This window comes from Leopardus geoffroyi, chromosome A1 (assembly GCF_018350155.1).
Source record: "Leopardus geoffroyi isolate Oge1 chromosome A1, O.geoffroyi_Oge1_pat1.0, whole genome shotgun sequence".
Lineage (NCBI taxonomy): Eukaryota > Metazoa > Chordata > Mammalia > Carnivora > Felidae > Leopardus > Leopardus geoffroyi.
This window is the reverse complement of record NC_059326.1, coordinates 63946834-63968008: the sequence shown is the minus strand read 5'-3', so window position 1 is coordinate 63968008 and position 21175 is coordinate 63946834. Positions and strand designations below refer to the sequence as shown.

Genomic DNA, 21175 nt, shown 5'->3' with positions numbered 1-21175 from the left:
CCATGACAGCCCCCCCTTCCCTCCATTCACACACACCAGCCAACACCGCACACATATACTCACAAGGCATAAGATATTTCAATATTTACGGGTTAAGATTCCAGGTTAGCACATGCAGTTTCCTCTACCCTGGATCGCCTTCTCCTCCATCATTCTCCCAACCTTCTGTCTGTCCTTCAAGATTCAGCTTAAAACTCATCTCCCCTCCACCTCCTTGCCTGACCAGCCTGTGCAGTTTTATTTGTTCATCCTTGTTTATTGCACAGCACCAGGCATCTGTTTTTCAGGCCTGGCTATCTGATATTATAACCCCTTTGTTTGCACGTCTGCCTCCCTGATTAGAGGAGACATTCGATAAAGGCAAGAGTAATGTCTTCTTCACATCCCTACAGTTTGGATCACAGTTTGGTATCTAACAGGCCCTCAGCAAATTCTTGCTGGTTTGGTCCCAGATGCAGTCTTAGTTTTTAAGAGCTTCCATAATTAGAAGTTTCTAAAAAAAAAATACATTTTTAAAATGATAACAATAATTGAAAGTCTTTAAAGGATACAATTGACCTGGAAACTAAATTAGGGGGCCCATTCCTAGACTGTGGAGAAATATCAGAGAGGCCTTCCTCGTGTGTTGCATTAGAAAATGGAAGAGGGGCGCCTGGGTGGCGCAGTCGGTTAAGCGTCCGACTTCAGCCAGGTCACGATCTCGCGGTCCGTGAGTTCGAGCCCCGCGTCGGGCTCTGGGCTGATGGCTCAGAGCCTGGAGCCTGTTTCCGATTCTGTGTCTCCCTCTCTCTCTGCCCCTCCCCCGTTCATGCTCTGTCTCTCTCTGTCCCAAAAATAAATAAACGTTGAAAAAAAAAAAAAAATTGAAGAAAAAAAAAAAGAAAATGGAAGAAATCTGGGGTGCCTGAGTGGCTCAGTCAGTTACACGTCCAACTCTTGATTCTGGCTCAGGTCATGATCTCATAGTTCATGAGTTCAAGCCCCGCATCGGGCTCTGCACTGACAGGGCAGAGCCTGCTTGGGATTCTCTCTCTCCCTCTCTCTCTGTTCCTCCCCCACTTGTATTCTCTCTCCCTCTCAAAATAAAAAAATAAACTTAGAAAAAAAAAAAAAGAAAATGGAAGAAATCTAACAGAGGAAGACTGCAAACTGTGCCAGACTACACAGGCTCAAGACAGATTGTATATATATGTGCTGCTGAAATTAATATGTAGGGACACAATAATATTTAGTTATATAGCTCTATAAGATAGCTATCATAATTATCACCTCACAGATATACCGTGTTACAAAACCAGAAAGAGCCATAGATCATCTGTTCCCATGGCTCTTTGTCCTAATTGTACACTGTCATCGCCAAGAAAATGTGTAAACTGCACACCTACATTTCTCCCTCACTCAGATGTGTTGGTCTGGAGTTGGACCTGGGCACATGAGTGTTTCTGAAATGTTCCTATAGGATCCAAATGTATGGCCAGAGTTGAGCACCTGTGATTTAGACCTATTCTTTCATTTGGAAACTAAGGAAAGTGAAAATCAGAGAAGAAAAAAAAAAAACAAGTGAAAATGACTAACTTACTCAGGAATTTAATTATAGCAGGCCTCGCTATCTTGGTTTCATTAATTAATTAATTAATTCATCAAAATGCCATTGCTTAGCAATGTTGGGCTGATACTGAATATCTGATAAATCAGACTTGAATGAACCTTTATACAGAAGAATGTTTCCACCTGTTTCAAAAATTTTACAGAAATTCTCATGCTGTTAATAGAACACAATTAGTAGATTGTTGGACTAGAAGACACAGATACAACATTTATTTCAGCCAAAATCTGCACTTAGAAGGCAATTTGTTTAAGCAGGATTTATCTGTATATTTCTACCAGTGTGAAAGGTCTGATGCAGAACGCAGTGAGCGGGACAAATTCTGCTTCCTGGCTAATGAGCGGCTCTGTCCACTGTGCTAGCACAGAAAAGACGGAAAGGGCCGCAGCACAATTGATCATTCATAGCTTGCAGCCTTGTTTGCCCTAAGCTTACTAAAGGCGAGGGAGAAACATGGACCAGCATAGTTATTGCTTCATTGCTTCCCATGCCCTTGAGGCCAGCAGTGCCAGAAAGGTCTCCTGATGTGTCACGTGGTAAAGAAAAAAAACTATGAAAGGAAATGCGACTCACCCTGAAGTGTCATTTATACTTTGGGTGACACAGGAATGCCCAGTTCCTACTATAAAATTGAGCAACACTTCTGATTGGCTGTGTCATCAGTGTTGACTTGAGTCATTTTTAACGATAAAAGTAACATATCTTTTCATAAATGGTACAGTAATCAAAAGGCACACGAAGAACAAGTTAGTATGTCCCTCCATAGTGTGTCTATCCCTCCCTCCTGAGGTAGCCAATGTTAGCAGCCTGGTCTGCTTTCTTCAGCTCCTCTATGTGCACGATATCTAGCAACCCAAAACAGACAGACAGACAGAAAGAGAGACATAGTGATGGTCTGGTTTTACAAAACTGGGACCAAGCTATATACATGTGCATGCAATAGGCTTTTCTCACTTGACAACATATAATGAACCCATATGAGATTAATAAGTCTAGATCTTGCTTATTTTTCGATAGGTGTATAATATTCCATAATCTGAATGTAGCAACTCCACCACAATCTACGAAAACATTCCACTAAACTAATTTACATTTTAATTAATAAGGCTGATATCGTCCTCATACGTATGGCTTAAAGAGTGGCAACCACGTGTTTCAGACTTTGCTGATTTCCTCTCAGGAGCCTTTTTCACTTAAGCATATGGCTCTGATTTTACATTCAATTTTGTATTTCATTTCGTTAGATGTTGCTGAACACAGAGCTATATTCAAAAGGCATTACCTCTCAATCTTATGTCTTCATATAGCAAGAATTTGTTGCAATTATAGAACATTTATAAACTGTCACATACTGTACTTCCTCTCCTTTTTTGCCATTGAACATAATATAAAAGGGACTATTTCTAATTTTGACCAAAACTAATTATCTGGCAAGGTATTGGAGAAGAATCTTGTTTTCAAATGGAACTTCTCTCTGTGGAATGTTTCAGACTATACACGCTTCTTTATTTAATGACATGTATTGATTTTTTTTTACCCCTAAAGTCAGTCCACAAATAATACAGAACCCAAATTAAAAGCAGTGCCTCCCATACTGTTTGAAAATATCTGTAGAACAAAGGTCAAATGTGCAGTTTGCTGGTTAATGGCCTGAGGCAAAGTTAAGGTTAATGTGGCACTAATGAGCAGACTCAACCCTGTAGAGATGTCTGACCACAGTTGTCAAACAGTAGACATTTAAAATGTCAGTCTCCAGCTCAGCAGAGGAAGTATATAATTACATGTTTCCAGATAAGAACTATTTTTTCTTACATATTCTGAATCTATATTTAATAAATTTATCTTATTCTGAACAAAGTCATTCCATTTGACAAAATATTTTTAAAATCTTCAAAATAAAAAAAAATATTTAAATTTCTATTCTATGGCAGTAACAGTTCTTGTGCAAATGCTTGAAAGTCATTAAATGTATACAGTCAAATTAGCTAGAGGGAGAATTGAAATCTAGTTACCTGGTCCCTTTCCTTAGACTTTGCAATGCATGTAGAGATTGTGGAGAGGATCAAAAGACCTTAAAAAGCTATGCAGTATGAGGCACCAATCATCATAAATGTAAATGTGTTACAACCACATTGCACTCATATTTGATTAAAAAGATAAAAAGTATTTTTCCTAAAAGAGTAACTCATAAAGTGTATTCTCTGAACCCCACTTGAACCTACTGGTCGTTATGGAAGCTGGGACCAAACGATCCCCACCATTCTCAAAAGAAAAGAATTTTTTTGTTTTTTTCTCACTAAATGATTCCAGGTTCCTTCCTCCTCATAGGAAGTCTTGTTCACGTGACACGATTTCCCTTCCTTAGAAGATTTACTATGCTTTCTCAACAAAGCTGAAGGGGTTAAGATGGGCAGCAGGCTGCAGAGCACGGGGTCAGTGAGGGGAGAGGAATGGGAAGGAGAAACAGAAAAGGACCTTGGAGACATGCTAATATCCTCAGATATCCTCTGCAGAGGATTCTTTTTGACCTGTGCTGTATGTTTCACACTCCAAGGTGGTGATTTTATACTAGCGCTGAGCTGAACGTTCATAGCCATCTATACAATTAGGACAGACACCTCTATTCCTCACTTCTCAGTAACTCTCCAAACCCAACACATTGCCATTTAATGTCCCAGTAAAAAGCACCCTTTCTGAAAGCATCCTCCTTTAAAAAGAGTGATTTAAACCTGATGTCAAAACTCAGTTTTCAAAACTAACTCTCATCTCGTTTTCCCATGTTGTAAAAATGTACCTCAGAAAGCACTGACTGTTCTCCATTAAAAAGCACTTTAAACAAAGATCTTAACTCATTTATGAAAGTAAACACAGGACCACATGTCCAATATTTAAACAAATCAGACAGTATTGAGGAAATTGACCATCCAGCCCAAAAGAGAAGAGACATAACTTTTCCTGCCTCATAGTTTTTGTTCATTTTAATAAAAATATGCAATTATTTGTTCAGTTATGCTGGTTTCAGAAAGCATGTTATTAGTTTTTCAACAGGAAAAAAATGTCTAGGACATGACTGGGTCAAGATCAACAAGAATATTCAGTCAAATATTTGCAAATCTAATGATTCTAGCAAACTTCATTAATACTAAGATTCATTATTTGAGTAACTATATTTTGAGACTCAGCATTTTAGGTCAAACCTTGAATATTACTGTCTTTTGCAGTAAAGTATTTTCTGTGGTTACTGAAATTTTAACTATAAATTCCATGACTGAGAGGATATGAACATATTTTGTATAATATTTTCCTTTCTCAGCATTAGCAGAAAACTAATTAAAAAAAAAAAACTTTCCCCTTAATAGTCTGCCAATAAATGGATTTCTTCCTCATTCCTTTTTGTCTTTTTTTTTTCATTTGTGATTTCTGTCATCTATTCTTGGTCATTGCCACCCACCAACTTACCCGATGGACAATATATGTCTGGTATAAACTGTTCTTGCTGGTATCTTCGGTTACTGTATAACTCCTACTGCAAGTACTTGTGTTCCTGAACTCTGGTATAAGTATGTGCTTTAGGTTCAGAAAATCTATAATTAAAAGGGTTCAGAGAAAATGAGATATTTTCATCTTTGATTTTATTCTTATTATTCTAGTAATTCTCATTTTAGAAAAAAATGGCTCTTGAAGGTTACATGTAACCCAGGTATAATTTTGGTGGCACAGAATATTACTGATCAGAGCTGAGTAATGTATAATTACCTTTGCTTAAGTATAACATCTAAAATATTATCCATGTGATGAGAATTATAATAATACATCCTTCCATCATGATTATTCATACATCGGTTTGTTTATATAAAGCTTAGCTTACATTGGACAATGTAGATAAACCAAATACAATGAAGATTAGAAATCCTTGGAGTTTACTCAATTTGTGGGACCCCAAAGTCGCAGTGCCCATGTCTAACAAGATTCTTGCTGAAGGAGGCTGAAACCGACCCAGCAAAAGGAGCACCTTAGACCTGTTGATCTTCAAAGTCATTAAACAGCATGAAGCATATTTTTGAGAAGAAACCTTGAGGTGAAAGTCTGTAACTCTAAAATATGGGCCTAAATAAAAAGAATCATCCTGAAACTACCCCTGAACTTTCTTCAGTTGTACTTCCAAGGAAGAGGTTCCACATATGATTCTAGAGATCATGATGGGTCCTGGAAATGGTGTGTCTTATAGTGAAGATGGAAAACAAAACAAAAAAGTACAAAAAAACAGTATGCCCATCAAAGGATATAATCTACCCTAGAAACACATTTCTCCTATTTTGAGGATAATTGTGGAGGAATTGGCAGCTTTGTCATTTCCTTAAATATGCAAAGGGATAAAAATGTAAATGTCCTGTTCCCCATTTTCCCCTATTAGCTATATGCATCTAATTAAGACACTTCCAATGCCACTGAAAGGTTTAAACTGATGGAAATGTTTTTTGCTATCTACACAAAGCCAAGTGGAAGAAAGTGCTTAGTACTCTTGCTATATACTGAGCACCCATGATGCTTCTACATACAATTAATTTTGCTAGTTTAATAACAGAAATGAGCCTCACTCATCACCCTGATTTAGACCCCATAGATTCTGCTAAAAATTCTGAGATAATTTTTATACACTCCTATAAAAATGATCAATTTCAGTATGACATGACTTTCAATCTTCTTCACCTCTTCAAAAATTGAGTGGAAAAAAGTGGGAGCTGAATTTGCAATTCTTTTCACCTCTGCATACGTTTACTGGCCTTCCAGAGGATAGAAGATTCACTTTTTGTAAGGGGAAAGAAAAGACAGAAAACATTCTCGGGTATATTAGACAGGGAGAATTTCATTCACAGTTTGATTTTCTTGGTTGATGGATATTTTGAGCCATATAAATGGGATAACCCTACAGTCTCAATTATAAACACTACTGAGAAGCTCCTAGCTCATTTAACAAAGCTGCTACTGGGAAATAGAAGATTTTTGGAGAATCAGTTTGAAAACTGTCCGATTTAAAGATCCTTCTTCCTATGGCTAAGGAAAAAAACATGTATTTTTTTTTTATTCTTTGTGTAATGAGAAATTTGAGGAGATTTATTTCTACTCACATTAACTTAAAGCTGAGAGCCTCAATATGACAGATGTCACAAATTAACTTGAGAACCAAAGCATTATGGAACAGTGATGTAACTTTGAAGAGTTTAGAATAAATCTCACTCTCCCTGATATAAACCTACCTTCATCTAAGCAAGGAAGTTATAAGAATTCTAATTGCAGTCAGTGATAACTATACAAATCTGCTTTCTAGAATTTTCAATAAATTCTGCCATCAAAACAAAAAGAGTATCTGTTGGATACCATGCCCACATAGCCACATCTAAGACAAACCACCATTTCAACTTCTAGTCCATACCTTTCAGTACAAATACTGCTTAATGTTAGTTTAGTTGTTTGAATTTGGTTTCAGATACATCAGGAAATGGTCACTAATTTTTCCATGAACATCTAAAAAGGTAAGAGCAAACCTCATTTTTAAAGGCTTTATTTTTAATATTAGTCTTAACTGGAGAAAATGGCTTTTCAATATACAAAATTTTGCATGTATTTTTTTATGAACTTTCCTTTTCTGGGAAGTTTTTATCAGATTCTCAGTGGGATACGTGACCCGCAAAGGTTAAGCACCACTAGCCTAAACTTTTGCCACATGTTTGTTCTGCCTTCTGGCATTCCTTCTTCCTGTGTGCCTGGTTTTTGACCCCCTAGGGTCCTGCTTTTCATTATTCATGTAGGTCTTGATGCTGGCCTGCCTGCCTCGGAGCTCACATTTCCTCAGTACTGCTCTGGCCTGGCCTCTTGCCCCCTCCCCAAAGCCCTGCCTTGGCCTGGCCTGCCCTGGGTACCCTCACACCCACCACTCACTAAGCACTGTTTTAAATTAGCCAGAAATGCTCTCATTGAAGGGAACATGACTTTTATTTTAGTAAATTAAACTTACAGGTAATAAATAATAATGGCACCTCAAAGAAGCACTAACTTCCTTTTAGGAAATAGGTTGGAAATTGCTTTCCCCGGTCCTAAAACGATATTAACTTTTTCTCAGAGTTGACTTTTTCCTGACCTATGGATATTTTCATCCACCGAGTTTATATATATACAATTCATCATCAAGCCCAGTATGTCAATACTGATTTAACCCTATAAACACATACACCCAGACACACACATCAAGAATTTTAAACATTAATTAATTTTGGTTTCACTAATAAAATATTGTGCTAAGTAAGGTTTGACCATGTAGCTATAAATTCATGTGTTTTAAGCTAACTGATCCTATGTGATATGTACTGATCCTATCTTGGCATTAATCCTAAGTAATATTAAGTGTTCTCCATTCAGATTATGTTTAAAAGTTTTTCCTATGCATAATTAACTATTTCAGTCACTTCACTGTGTTCTTTTGCAATGTACAGGGTAACAATTAATTGGCTTTCGTGGATAGACACATCCTGAAACAGAATGTGCCCTGACTCATTCCCCTCTTTCAAATAAGCAATTTCAAGCATTCTTTTGAGTTCCTATTCTCCATTTAAAAACAAAAAACAAAAAACTGTTAATGTTCAAGTGGTAAAATTCCTATGCAAGTCAAGATTTCATAAACACATTAGAATAAAATGGAGCTGCCCAATAAAACAAGATTCCATTAAGTTCTGAAGAGAAAATTGAAAAAAACAAAAGCTCATAAAACAATTCAAATTGTATTTGTCTTAAACATTAAACATCCAGTATTTCCAAAAATTCTCCTTTCCCCACCTTCACATCAAAATCTCCTCTTACATCAAAAATATTTTATTTTTACTAAGCATCTAGGACAGTCGTTATTACCCCAATGCACAGCCATGCATATAGCCAATCCCCTTAATTGGCGCATTCTTAAATGAGAGGTTTGGCTAATTGGAATGCTTGCTGTAGAACAGATGGGGCACTGGTGTTGAGACTCTGTCTTAATTTATTGTCCTGGGGTTTTCCTAATTACCCGCTTAATTGGCACAGCCACACCACTTTGAAATAATAATGTACCGCTAATTATCACCGATTTAAGCTTGCTAATAGCTTATTCTTACCAGCTAACTTCAAGAAATCAAGCAGAGAGCAGGAACTGCCACAGGGAAATCACTCTGCCTGGGCTGGTTTAGACAGTTACATAAGTGCAGTGTCCTTTACAGCTGTGCTGATTTGGTTTCTGCCCCACAAGACTAAATAGTAATGTTTTTCTAGACATTCAAAGGAATGGCAGCTCTTCCTTGACTTTCTCAACTTTCAGAGACCTTTGTAACTGGTGTGTATCAATAACTCCAAGTCTCCAATGAGCTCATTATTAGTATTCTACATAAACAGAAAACAAAACAAAACAAAACAAAACAGGGCAGGTTGAACAAGTACAATCACATCACCCAAATATAATCAAAGGAATCCAAAGCTATGGTTTAGCTTCCTTCCTTCCAAGCCAAAAGACTGACATACTCTATACTTCAAGCTTAGCACAGCTGGTAGAGCCAAGGACAGACATGGATGTCCTTCATCAAATGTTAGAAATCGAGCAAGGAAAAGGATATTAAACGGAAGGGTTCTCTTTTAAAATGAATACAGAGGAGGAAGGGGGAGAAAGAAAACAGACAAAAGGGTTACAGATTTGGGAATTCAGAAATACCTGCATTTAGGATAAGATACTATAATTTTGCCTAAGTTTACACCTATTCTGCATCTGTTTTAGGTACTTTTTCAGGTCAGATTCCTTAGAAGCAATACCAGAGGCAGGAATTTGGATGCAGAGAATTCATCAAGGTAGCACTCTTAAGAGAAAGGTAGTGAGAGAAACAGGATAGAGTGGGCAGGGAGAAGGTAAGTCAGGATGCAGTCCCAGCTTCAACCAGATTGTACAGGGAGTGTGGAAGCATGGATTGCATCACATATCTGGCCACGTCACGTTGAGTAAGGGCAAGCCTTTTATCCCACTGTGTCAGGCCCTGCTTACGAGCCTCTGCCAAGGGGGTGAGGCAGGTGGGAAGTTAGCCCCCTCTTTCAGATGGATGAGATGGTGTGTAGTCCTCCTCCACACAGACTAGAACCGACCTGTGTAACCTGTAGGATACTACAGAAATGACAGTGTGGGACTTCCAAAGCTAGATCATAAAAACACTGCAGCTTCTGCCTTTCTCTCTCTTGGATTATTTGCCCCTGAGGAAAGTCAGCTACAGAGTGAGAAAACTCACGAAGTCATTGTGACGAGAAAGTGAGGCCTCCTGCCAACAGCCCTGTGAGTCGCCATCTTGGACGATAATAGCCAGTTCCACTCAAGGCTTCATAAGATTGCAGCCTCACCTGGCCTTGGTAGCAATCACCCTAAGAGACCATAGCCAAAAGAAACCCTGAGCCAAAACCCCATAGCTGAGCTGCTCCCAAATTCCTGACCTACAGAAAATTGGTTAATAAATAGTTGTTGTTGCTTTAAGCCATTTTGTTTTGGAATGACTTGTTAAGTAGCAAGAGATAATGAATATAGATGGCTCCAATTTGTTAAGTGCAATTCCCCAGAGAATAAGGCAGCTGTGCATTATCAGCAACCAGGAGAGAGCAGCCAGAAAGCAGATAAAATGGCCAGGTAAAGGGATGTGAGTAGGGCATCAGCAGCATCCACTACCGTAATTACCTCTCCTATGAAACGTTTCCATTAAGCCTCCCATACGACTTACAGTGTCATGTCATGAACTCAATTATGGACATTTATATTTTTAAAAATGGTAGCTGGCAACAACCTATAATTCTAGACCTAGTAAAATATTCTTCAAAAATGAAGATGTGTTCATAGGGCACCTGGGTGGCTCAGTTGGTTGCGTGTCCGACTTCGGCTCAGGTCATGATCTCATAGTTTGTGAGTTCGAGCCCCACATCAGGCTCTGTGCTGACCACTCAGAGTCTGGAGCCTGCTTCGAGTTCTGTCTCCCTCTCTCTGCTCTTCCCCTGCTCACATGCTGTCTCTCTCTCAAGAATAAATAAAGATTTAAAAAATTAAAAACAAAAAACAAAAAACAAAACCAAAATGAAGATGTTTTCAAACAAAAGTTGAGAGAATTCATCACCAGTAATAAGCAATGAAAAATATACAAAAGGCTAAGGCAAAATGATTCTAGATGGACACATGGAATAAAAAAAAGCACCACAAAGAATAAAATATAGGTTATTACAATACTGACTATTTTAAAATGATAACAATAATATCTTGGAAGATGTTAAAACATTGTTAGAAGTTATTTGTTAGGAATAGGGTAATGGAAGATAGGAAGAGGGTAATGGAGTGAAACTATTTTAAAGTTCTTATATCGTTCAATGAAGTAGTAAAAGTTCTACTTTAAAGCAGATAGTAAAAATTAAAAATGCATATTGTTATCTCTATGGTAACCATTAGAAGAATAATAAAAAATGCAAGTAAAAAAAGCCATGAAGATCTCAAAAAATATTAAATACCTGTTAAAGTCAAAAGAAGGCAAGAGAGGAGGAATAAAGAATAAAGAACATGGGGTAAAGAGAAAACAAAGAACAAGATGGCAGCCTTAAACCACTTCAGGATACTATATACCCCTGCAAAAAATTGACTACACATCCCAACTGAAAAACAAAAAAGTAATTAATGATCACTTAATATATACTGTTGGGTAGTTAAAAAAAAAAGCTAACTGGTCAAATTATATATAAGTCAACAATAGTTATATTAACACAACCTGAAAAGAATTGATTGGATAATGGAAAACTCTGTAAATTAAACTCTGTTTTAAAGCCTGGAAATATTTTTGCTAGGATGCCATAAATCTAACATAATTTTAACAACAAATTTTGGGGCACCTGGCTGGCTCAGTTGGAAAAGCATGAGACTCTTGATCTCGGTGTTGTGAGTTCAAATCGAGCCCACACTGGGTATAGAGAATACTAAAATAAATAAATAAATAAACAAACAAACGAACAAATAAATAGCAAGCTTTGGACAACAATTTTTTATAAGATGTACCACTAAAGATACTAAGTCTAAAGTAAACTGTGACAATATAATTTAAAGACTATGACCTCTTTATATGTAAAAATGTATTTTAAATTGTTAACCATAGAATAGTGTTTATCTTCATTTACATTGACAAAACAACAGATGCATTTTACAATTTCCTATTTTTCAGCTACCAGAGCAATTATATTAACTTACAGAAACTCTTGTGTGTGTTTTTTTGTTTGTTTTAGTTTTAAATTGCTTTAAACTTATAGGTAGTAGTTACTGTTATAGATATTCTCATGGGAATTACCCAAGGTAACTAAGAAAACCTAAAAAATACTGTCATGGATACAATGCTAACTTACAAAAACTAACTCAGAAAATATTTTTTTAACTTTACTTTTTTATGAATCGCACAAAACAGTGTTTGTTAATGATCTGGATGGGCTGACCAAGAATCATTTTTCCCTTATCTCCTTTTTTTTTACAATAAACTTTCATTTTGTTCTAATTAATAACTAGGTTATAGCAGAAAGTCCCAAGTCAATAAGTCTTTTCGGCAAATTTTTTTTTAATTTTTTTTTTCAACGTTTATTTATTTTTGGGACAGAGAGAGACAGAGCATGAACGGGGGAGGGGCAGAGAGAGAGGGAGACACAGAATCGGAAACAGGCTCCAGGCTCTGAGCCATCAGCCCAGAGCCTGACGCGGGGCTCGAACTCACGGACCGCGAGATCGTGACCTGGCTGAAGTCGGACGCTTAACCGACTGCGCCACCCAGGCGCCCCTCAGCAAATTATTTTTTATCTCTATCTGGATAATCACTATATCTACAATACACCATAATGAAAAATTATCTATGCTTAGCATATGAAATAGCAAAAAAAAGTTATTTAAAAATTGAGTACCATTAGTTCTCACGAAAATTTTGACTGAAAGAGTATTAACTATGTTTTTATTCGGAAAATATAATTAAAAAACACTTTTCACCTAAACTTTAAAATAATGTATATGTGTATATTTATTTATATGTATATACACACAAACACACACATATTTTCTCAGATACAGAGAGTTAAAGAATACTCCTCTGTCCCTGGCATACTGTCATAACTTATACTTGAAATACAATATTTATTTATTTTTTCATCCTCAGCCTCTTTCCTGTTTTTCTATAAATATCCATTCTCATATATTTAATATAAGTACTTTGCCATATCCTCTTCTTGAAAAATATATACTAATTTTTTATATATTTGCTACTAATTTATAAAAATGGTATTGCACTGTTATTCTCATTCTATTTAATATATTTTTCTCTTTAATCACAATGATATTTTTTGATGCATGAAAATGCATTCTATCCTTCTGACTCATAATATTCCAAACTAATATATTTTATTTTTCTTGTTATGGACATATAACTTGCCTCTAACTCTCAGCTACCACAGATATGCAAGAATTCTCCTTGTGAATATAAGCAAGAGTTTCTTGGGATACAGGCTAAGGTAAGGTAGACAAGTACATAGAGTATACGAGTTTTATAAGGTACAGCAAGCTTCTTGCTAGAATGGCTGTACCAGTGTACCATGTGATCATTCACATAGAAAATCGAATCCTATCAACTGATCAACCATTAGAATGGAGTTCAGAAAAGCACCCACATATAGCATTTTAAACACATCTTTGTCCAAATCAGTCTATTCGATATTCATGTCACTTGTTTGGCTATTCTATGCACACTGAGATGGGCTTGGAGAATGTTTGGATTATCATAACCTGAGTCAGAGGGTGACTCCAATTACATCCAGCTTTGTATGTGGTATCTGCCAGAGCAAATCCAAACATGTACTGCTACCTGCTATCTAGCTAACAATTGATTGTCCTTTATCAATTAGTAAGGACAATTAGAAATATTTCACTTTCAGCTGGTAAGAATATCTTCACTGTTAGACCTCAGGGCAACTCTCCCACTCCATGACAGACAGGAGCCCTGATCATTTGGATATCTTACAGGACGCCATGCTGATAATAAAATATTGATCACATCATCCTAGTTGCCTTAGTAGACATGTTCATGCCTCTGGTGGGGAAAAATACTGACAGTTCAAGTGCTTGACAATTCAGCAGGGGTTCTAAATGTCTAGTTGTCTGGATCTTAATGGGTTATTCTAACATAAAAGGCAAATTTCTGCCTTATGATAACCTAGCACTCAGGAAGAGGCACGATGCTTTTTGGGTCCCTTTGAATATTAGACAAAACATAATATACACTTGAGTGTTGCTCTAACCCAAATATAGAGTAGCCCCAAGGAGCTTTTGTATGAGAAAGAAAAGTCTGTAGCTTGGAATTTTGCAAACTGTTCTGATGTTCAGTCCAGATGACCCAGCTCATCCATTCAAAGGTGCCTTAGAGTACAAGTAGCAAATGAAGATGCTCTACAGAAATCCTGGGAAGTTATGATCTCATGGTTCGTGAGATAGAGCCCCGTGTTGGAGTCTGTCCTCACAGCGTGGACCTGCTTGGGATTCTCTCTCCCTCTCTCTCCCTGCCCCTCCTCTGCACATGTGTGTGCTCTCTCTTTAAAAAATAAATAAACATTTTTTTGAAAAATGAATTGCTTAAGTGAGCTCATGTACAATACCTCTGGTTGTTTTCTTTGTGTGGCATGATACTTGTCTATGATGGACCTACTCTGGTTCATGGGTAATAGCTAAAGGTGGCTGGTTGTTTAGGGATACAGAAATACATGAGTGCAAGGTTGGTGACAAGAAGTCTATTCAATGGCCTGGATAGATACTTATAGAACTTTCCGTTCACATGAGCCCCTCATTACTCCTGAGATATTTCACTTGTATTGGGTTTTGTTTTGTCTTTCCAACAACTGAGTTGTTTTGATGGTGAAACAGACATGACCTTTAAAACCTTAAGATCTTCCTTAGCTAGGTTTTATTAGAAGAATCACTCTACACTATACCTAGCCACTACATGCTATATACACTAGCTAAAGCACATTAATTTCTCAAATACAAGAAAAGACTGCTGATCACTATAGATGTTTAGAAGAAAAAAGAACAGCTAGTTTACATGCAAACAAAGTGCTACTTCTTTTGAGCTGCAGCAAATAGCGAGCAAAAGCCCAGATCTTTAGTCCAAATTATAGTCCATCTGAGAAGAGAATGAGGTAATTAAGAGCACTATCCCAAAAGGAAAGAAACAGAGTTTACATTCTAAAGAGTAAAGCGAGGGGCGCCTGGGTGGCGCAGTCGGTTAAGCGTCCGACTTCAGCCAGGTCACGATCTCGCGGTCCGTGAGTTCGAGCCCCGCGTCAGGCTCTGGGCTGATGGCTCAGAGCCTGGAGCCTGTTTCCGATTCTGTGTCTCCCTCTCTCTCTGCCCCTCCCCTGTTCATGCTCTGTCTCTCTCTGTCCCAAAAATAAATAAACGTTGGAAAAAAAAATTAAAAAAAAAATAAAGAGTAAAGCGATGTAAAATACTGAGGCTGCCATAAGATATTATTAGAAATTACTATTTGAGGGGGGCACCTGGGTGGCTTAGTCGGTTGAGCATCTGACTTCAGCTCAGGTCATGATCTCATGGTCTGTGGGTTCGAGCCCCTTGTCAGACTCTGTGCTGACAGCTCAGAGCCTGGAGCCTGCTTCAGATTCTGTGTCTCCCTCTGTCTCTCTCTCCCTCAAAAATAAATAAACATTAAAAAAAAAGAAATAACTATTTGGATTAATAAATGAATATAGAATTCTCTGTTTCAATTCATTTCAAAAGCACCCACCAAGAAGCTAGTATTTGTCAGGGCATACAGTGGGCAACAGAATGCAAAAATAAATAAAATAATAGTTTCCTTTAATTTTAAGAATTTTTCAGTTTGACTGCCAATTATCAAGCAAAGAGATATAGATGAAGGCTTTAATTTAACATGTGAAACAGTGACAGGGGCAGTGGTAGAAATGTGAGTTATAGAAGCAAGCCACTCAATGCTTATCATTTTGAATCAATGTATAGCCATTTTCAGCATTCCAGATTAAAGGTATAGAAACTTCTTATCTAACCATTTGTTAAATACTTGCTTAATAGACAGTAACACAGATTTCATCATTTATGTGAATGCTCTTTCTCTCCTGCATCACCCAATACAGTAGACACTAACTATATGTGGAATTTAGGCTAAAATCAATTAAAATTAAAAATGGAATCATCAGTCACACTAGCCATATTTTAAACTTTTTTTTTTATGGCAAGATCTACTTTCGTAACAAAATTTGAAGGGTACGGTATAGTATTGTTGACTACAGGGACAGGGAATTGGGGAAGTATTAACTAATGGCATAAAGTTTCAGTTGAGCGAGATGAGTAAGCCTAGAGGTCTGCTGTACAATATTGTACGCTAGCCACATTTTAAGAGCACAATGACCATACGTGCCTATTGCCTGCCATAGTGTATTATAGCAAATGTCCCTTATCACAGAAAGTTTTATTGGTCTCACAGGTTGTACTTATCTTCCTAATTAACTGAATAGGAGCAACTGCTGAGTTTTAAAAGTAATTAATGGTGATCTTTTTTTCTTCAATAGTGTATTTGGTTCTACTTAATTGAATACATTCTATTCTGTTGAAAATTAATGGCTTACTTTCTTTTCTCTTTCTGGTTGTAAAACAAATGTCTTACTTTCTTCTGTTGGCAAGTGTCTCTTCACCATTTCTTGGAGAGATCTTCATCCCATGCTTCTCTTTGCTTCCCTCAAAAGAACAACGGGGGCTTTGTGTAGGTGTTCTGATTGGACGGCCACAAATCTTATTGATCTTTCAAAGAGAAAATATTAAAAGGCAGTTAGAAACCTTCCTCCATCCTACCTGAGAATGTAATATTTGCTGGAGTCCAAAACAATGTAATGTTCTTACTTACACTTCAATATTAACTTTTAAGACATAAAATGTTTGTTAATTTTCCAAAGGGGGAATCAAATTACCTGCATACAATGGCAACCGTGATTAATTGATGCTATGCACATATATATGTTTTGCATGTATATATACGCAAAGTACATGAAGCAAACATATGCAAAATAAGAGAAGTATATTAATAAACTTGCCTGCTTGTATAAATAAGACTACTTAACCAAAATAGGTATTTTATGGTTTATATTCAATTTATGACAATCACATAATTGTACTGAAATTTTAAATGAAATAATTTGCTATTAAATATGCAGTCTGTTTTCTAAATGAGTTCTAAAGGTAGTTTTCTTCTTAAGGTCTTTTTTTTTTATATTAGAGAGAGAAAGAGAGAGAGTGCAAGCGGTAGAGAGGGGGAGAGGGAGAGAGAGATTGAAAATCCTAAGCAGGCTGTATTCTCAGTGCAGAGCCCAATGTGGGGCTCAATCCCATGACCCTGGGATCATGATGTGAGCCAAAATCAAGAGTCAATCATTCAATCAACTGAGCCACCCAGGTACCCCTTAAGATCCTCTCTTAAAATAATAATGAATACATTTGTAGAGACATTTCATTTGGTAATTGTTCTATATCTTCTTCTTGTATTTTGAGAGTGTTAGTATAGTTGTTTTTCTAAAATCTAAAATCGTTTTTCTAAAATCAAATGAAAGAGTAAAAAACTTATCTAGCCAAGATCTTTATATAATTTACATAATTATCATTGAGAAAGTAACTAATTAATTAGACATATTACCATGTAGAGCATAAAAAAGACTCACACAATACCTTAAAGAGGTGGAGTACTTAAAGAAGTAGAGTAGTGTAATTGCAAATACATAAAAACATTGACTAGGAATCAGGAGACTTTGGTTCTTGTCCTAATTTTTCCATCTTAAGCACTGAAATCTTGAAAACAGTAGCAGAACTTCTTTGAATTTGATTCTCTTATATGTAAGATGAAGAAATTAGAGTAAATTATTCCCAAGTTCCATTAAATTTATCAATTTCTTTAATTTTCCATGCAATGAGCATTAAAGGAATTATGCACTAATTTGTTTATTTAACCCATATTTATCTTGTTTCTTATATTTGCAAAGAAAATGTATTAGAGGTTAGAAGAGAAAAAAGGCAAAAAACTGAATTTTCTCCTAAAAGAGAAAACTGAGCAGGCTCTGAGCTCTCGGCAGCATCCCATGCAGGCTCCTCATTGTCACCACAGAGCCCAACACAGGGCTCAAACTCACGAACCATAAGATCATGACCTGAGCTGAAACCAAGAGTCAAACGCTCAACTGAGTCACCCAAGTGCCTCAGAGCAGGTAAATTGTGAACAGACTCCTAAAGTAGTCCTGAGGGGGAAAAAAGTTATTTTGAACTGTAGTAGTGGCTATGTTCATGAAGAGAAAGATTCATGAATTATAGAGAGAAGTAAAATCAACAAGGCCAAATCCAGAACACAGACAACACCAAAAGTTATGGAAGATGGAGAGCAGGAAGAACTGTTATCCATTGCTGGTGGGAACGAAGAATGGTATAGACAGTTTGGAATACAGTTTCGTGGTTTCTTTTTTTTTTTTTTTTTTTTTTTAATTTTTTTTTTCAACGTTTATTTATTTTTGGGACAGAGAGAGACAGAGCATGAACGGGGGAGGGGCAGAGAGAGAGGGAGACACAGAATCGGAAACAGGCTCCAGGCTCTGAGCCATCAGCCCAGAGTCTGACGCGGGGCTCGAACTCACGGACCGCGAGATCATGACCTGGCTGAAGTCGGACGCTTAACCGACTGCGCCACCCAGGCGCCCCAGTTTCGTGGTTTCTTACAAAATGAAAATTATCCATAGGAATTGAAAATTGATGTCCATACAAAGACCTGCACATGGATGTTTACAGAAACTTTATTCATAATTGCCAAAACTTGGAAGCAGCTGAGATGTCCTTCAGTAGGTGACTGGGTAAAACTGTGGCGCATCCAGATAGCGCAATATTACTCAACACTAAAAACAAATGAGCTATTAGAAAAGACATGGAAGAAACTCAAATGCATACTACGAAGTAACATAAGCCATCTGACAAGGCTATAAACTGTATGATTCCAACTATATGATATTCTAGAAAAGGCAAAACTGTGAGCACTAAAATTCTTAGTGGTTGTCAGAGATCAAAGAGAATACAGAGATAAGCAGGTTGAGAACAGAGGATGTTTGGAATGGTACAACTACTGTGTATGATGCTAGGGTGGATACATGTCATTATAAATTTGTCCAAACAAATGGAATGAATATACAACACCAAGAGTGAATCCTAATATAACCTATAGACTGGATGATAATGATGTGTCACTTGAGGTTCATCAATTCCAAAAAATGTCTGACTCTGACAAGGATGTTGACAATGGGGTAGGCTATGCGTGAGTGGGGACAGGGGATAGATATATGGGGAATCTGTACCTTCTTGCTCAGTTTTGATGTGAACTTAAAACTGCTCTAAAAAATGCAATCTATTTTTTAAAAAATCAACAGGGCTTGGCAAATGACCAAAAGTGAGAAGTTAGGGAAGTGTAAGACCAAGTTGTTAAAAGGCTCAAAGTGAATTTCCAAGAAGCTGAAAAATAGTGATAGTGCAGTGTAAATATATTTAAGTGTGAAAATATTTTCTTAATGGAAAAAAAAGCATCTTCATTGTCAACAACTCTTAGTCACAAGAACCAAGGGAAGACAATATAAGTTGATGGCGGAAATATTGAGTGAGATTGTTTAATGAAACTGCAGAATATTTGAAATAAAGGAACACAGTGAAAAAGAAATAGACTGCTATCATGATCCAATGTGACTAGTGATAGAGCTCTAGGAAACTTCTAGGAATCTCGGCTCTCATCCTGTCCTTAAAACTTGAGAAAATAAAAACACTTTGTAGTTATAAGTTAAGGGAAATCTTATTTCACCCTGCCCTTCCCATGTTGGACTTAAAACCATATTGGCTACTGAACGTATTTTCCTAGACAGGTAGATAGAAAGCTGAAAACACTAGCCTCACAAGATCTTTATTCTCATCATCTTTACAATTCTTTTTTGTATTTTGCTACAAATACAAAAGAAAATGTACAAGCCATAGACTTATGTTATCTTTGATTGTATCCAAAGGTCCAGGCATATATACCAGATTCCAACAAATACAAATAAATTTCAAAGCCCTTCTATTTGTTGACTTGCTACCCGCTACCCGGGGAGCTCTACTTCACACCTTATTGAAAGGGAATGGAAAGCCATCTGTTACTAGCACATTAGCCTGTCACCTTGGCCCCGCTGGGGTGAGCCGATTTGGGTGGCCCATTTCAATACCTTCTTGCTATAGAAAAGTCCTTCACACTTACTTGGACTATTTTTCATCTTTGACTTACACTGCCATTTCCTCCTTATCCCCCTCCTTGCTCTGTACTGTTCTCCCCTGCAATCAGTCTGAAGTGTCTCTGAAAGAATTGTTTCCCTTCTTAAGGCTTACCTACTCTTGCTTTAAGTTCATTCTCTGGCTTCCCACTGATCTTCAAGTTCCCATCTCACCTTAATAGGCCCCTTTTAGTTGCCCCTAACCCAGGTCACTTCTCCCATCCTGAGCGAGTACTTGTTTTAGTACTTATCACCATGCAAACCTTCCCATTTTACTGTGTTCTTGCAGAAGGACAACTTCTCCTAGAGCCTCCCTTTTTGTTTTCAGTCTTACTCAAGTCATCAAATTGCCAAAACTTATAGTTAATAATCTATAAAAGCTATTTGTTTATTTTTCTATCTATTTATTTATTTTAGAGAGAGTGAGTGTGTAAGTGAGGAAGAGGGGTAGGGTGGGGAGAGAGAGAGAGGATCTTAAGCAGGCTCCATGCTCAGTGCGAAGCCTTATGTGGGGCTCGATCCCATAACCCTGGGATCATGACCTGATCCAAAATCAAGAGTCAGATGATCAAGCGACTGAGCCACCCAGGCGCTCTTCAGAAATCTTTTTGAAGAACAATTTACATTGTTCATTTTCAGTTGACTCCCATAAGCAGAGCCTCTATTTCTTTTGCAATGGTCTTTTAAAATGTTTAATAATAATTATAATAATTGAAGAGAAAACTGTATAGATCATCACTAGTTGAAAAGCAATGAATGTGGAGGTACTGTGAGTATTTACTAAGCGATCTGTTCATAGGATGAAACAGAGGTGGATGGATGCTCCACCACTATCAGAGGCAAAAAGATAGAAGGAAAATCAAAGCTGTTAGCAGTTTTGAATCTGTTAATCAGGGTGAACAAAGATCCAATAACCCACGTGTACAAGTTAGAAGGTAGAACAAGTGTATCGTTTTGGCTTCTCTGTTCCTTAGAGCAGGAGATAAATTCTCATTTAAAACTCTGATTTGGAGGTAATTCTAAAAGGCAGCTCTAAATGATGCATTGGAGATAAAAGGAAAGTTAATGAATAGAATCACCTACATAGAGTCAATAGTTAAAACCATGAAAATGGATGAAATGACAAAATGTATATAGAATGCCAAGAAGGTCGGAGAGAAAATCTTTCTGGCAGGAGAA

The 21175-nt window shown here is 37.1% G+C and overlaps 1 protein-coding gene across 1 annotated transcript in view; it reads right to left on the bottom strand.

The window, feature by feature from the left end:
- Positions 1 to 21175, bottom strand: part of GPC5 (glypican 5) — a 1411748-nt gene that overhangs the window by 1072948 nt on the left and 317625 nt on the right. Inside the window, exon 4 of the mRNA XM_045480577.1 lies at positions 16348 to 16481. Within this exon, the coding sequence (XP_045336533.1) occupies positions 16348 to 16481 (134 nt within the window). The remainder of the gene's footprint in view (positions 1 to 16347; positions 16482 to 21175) is intronic.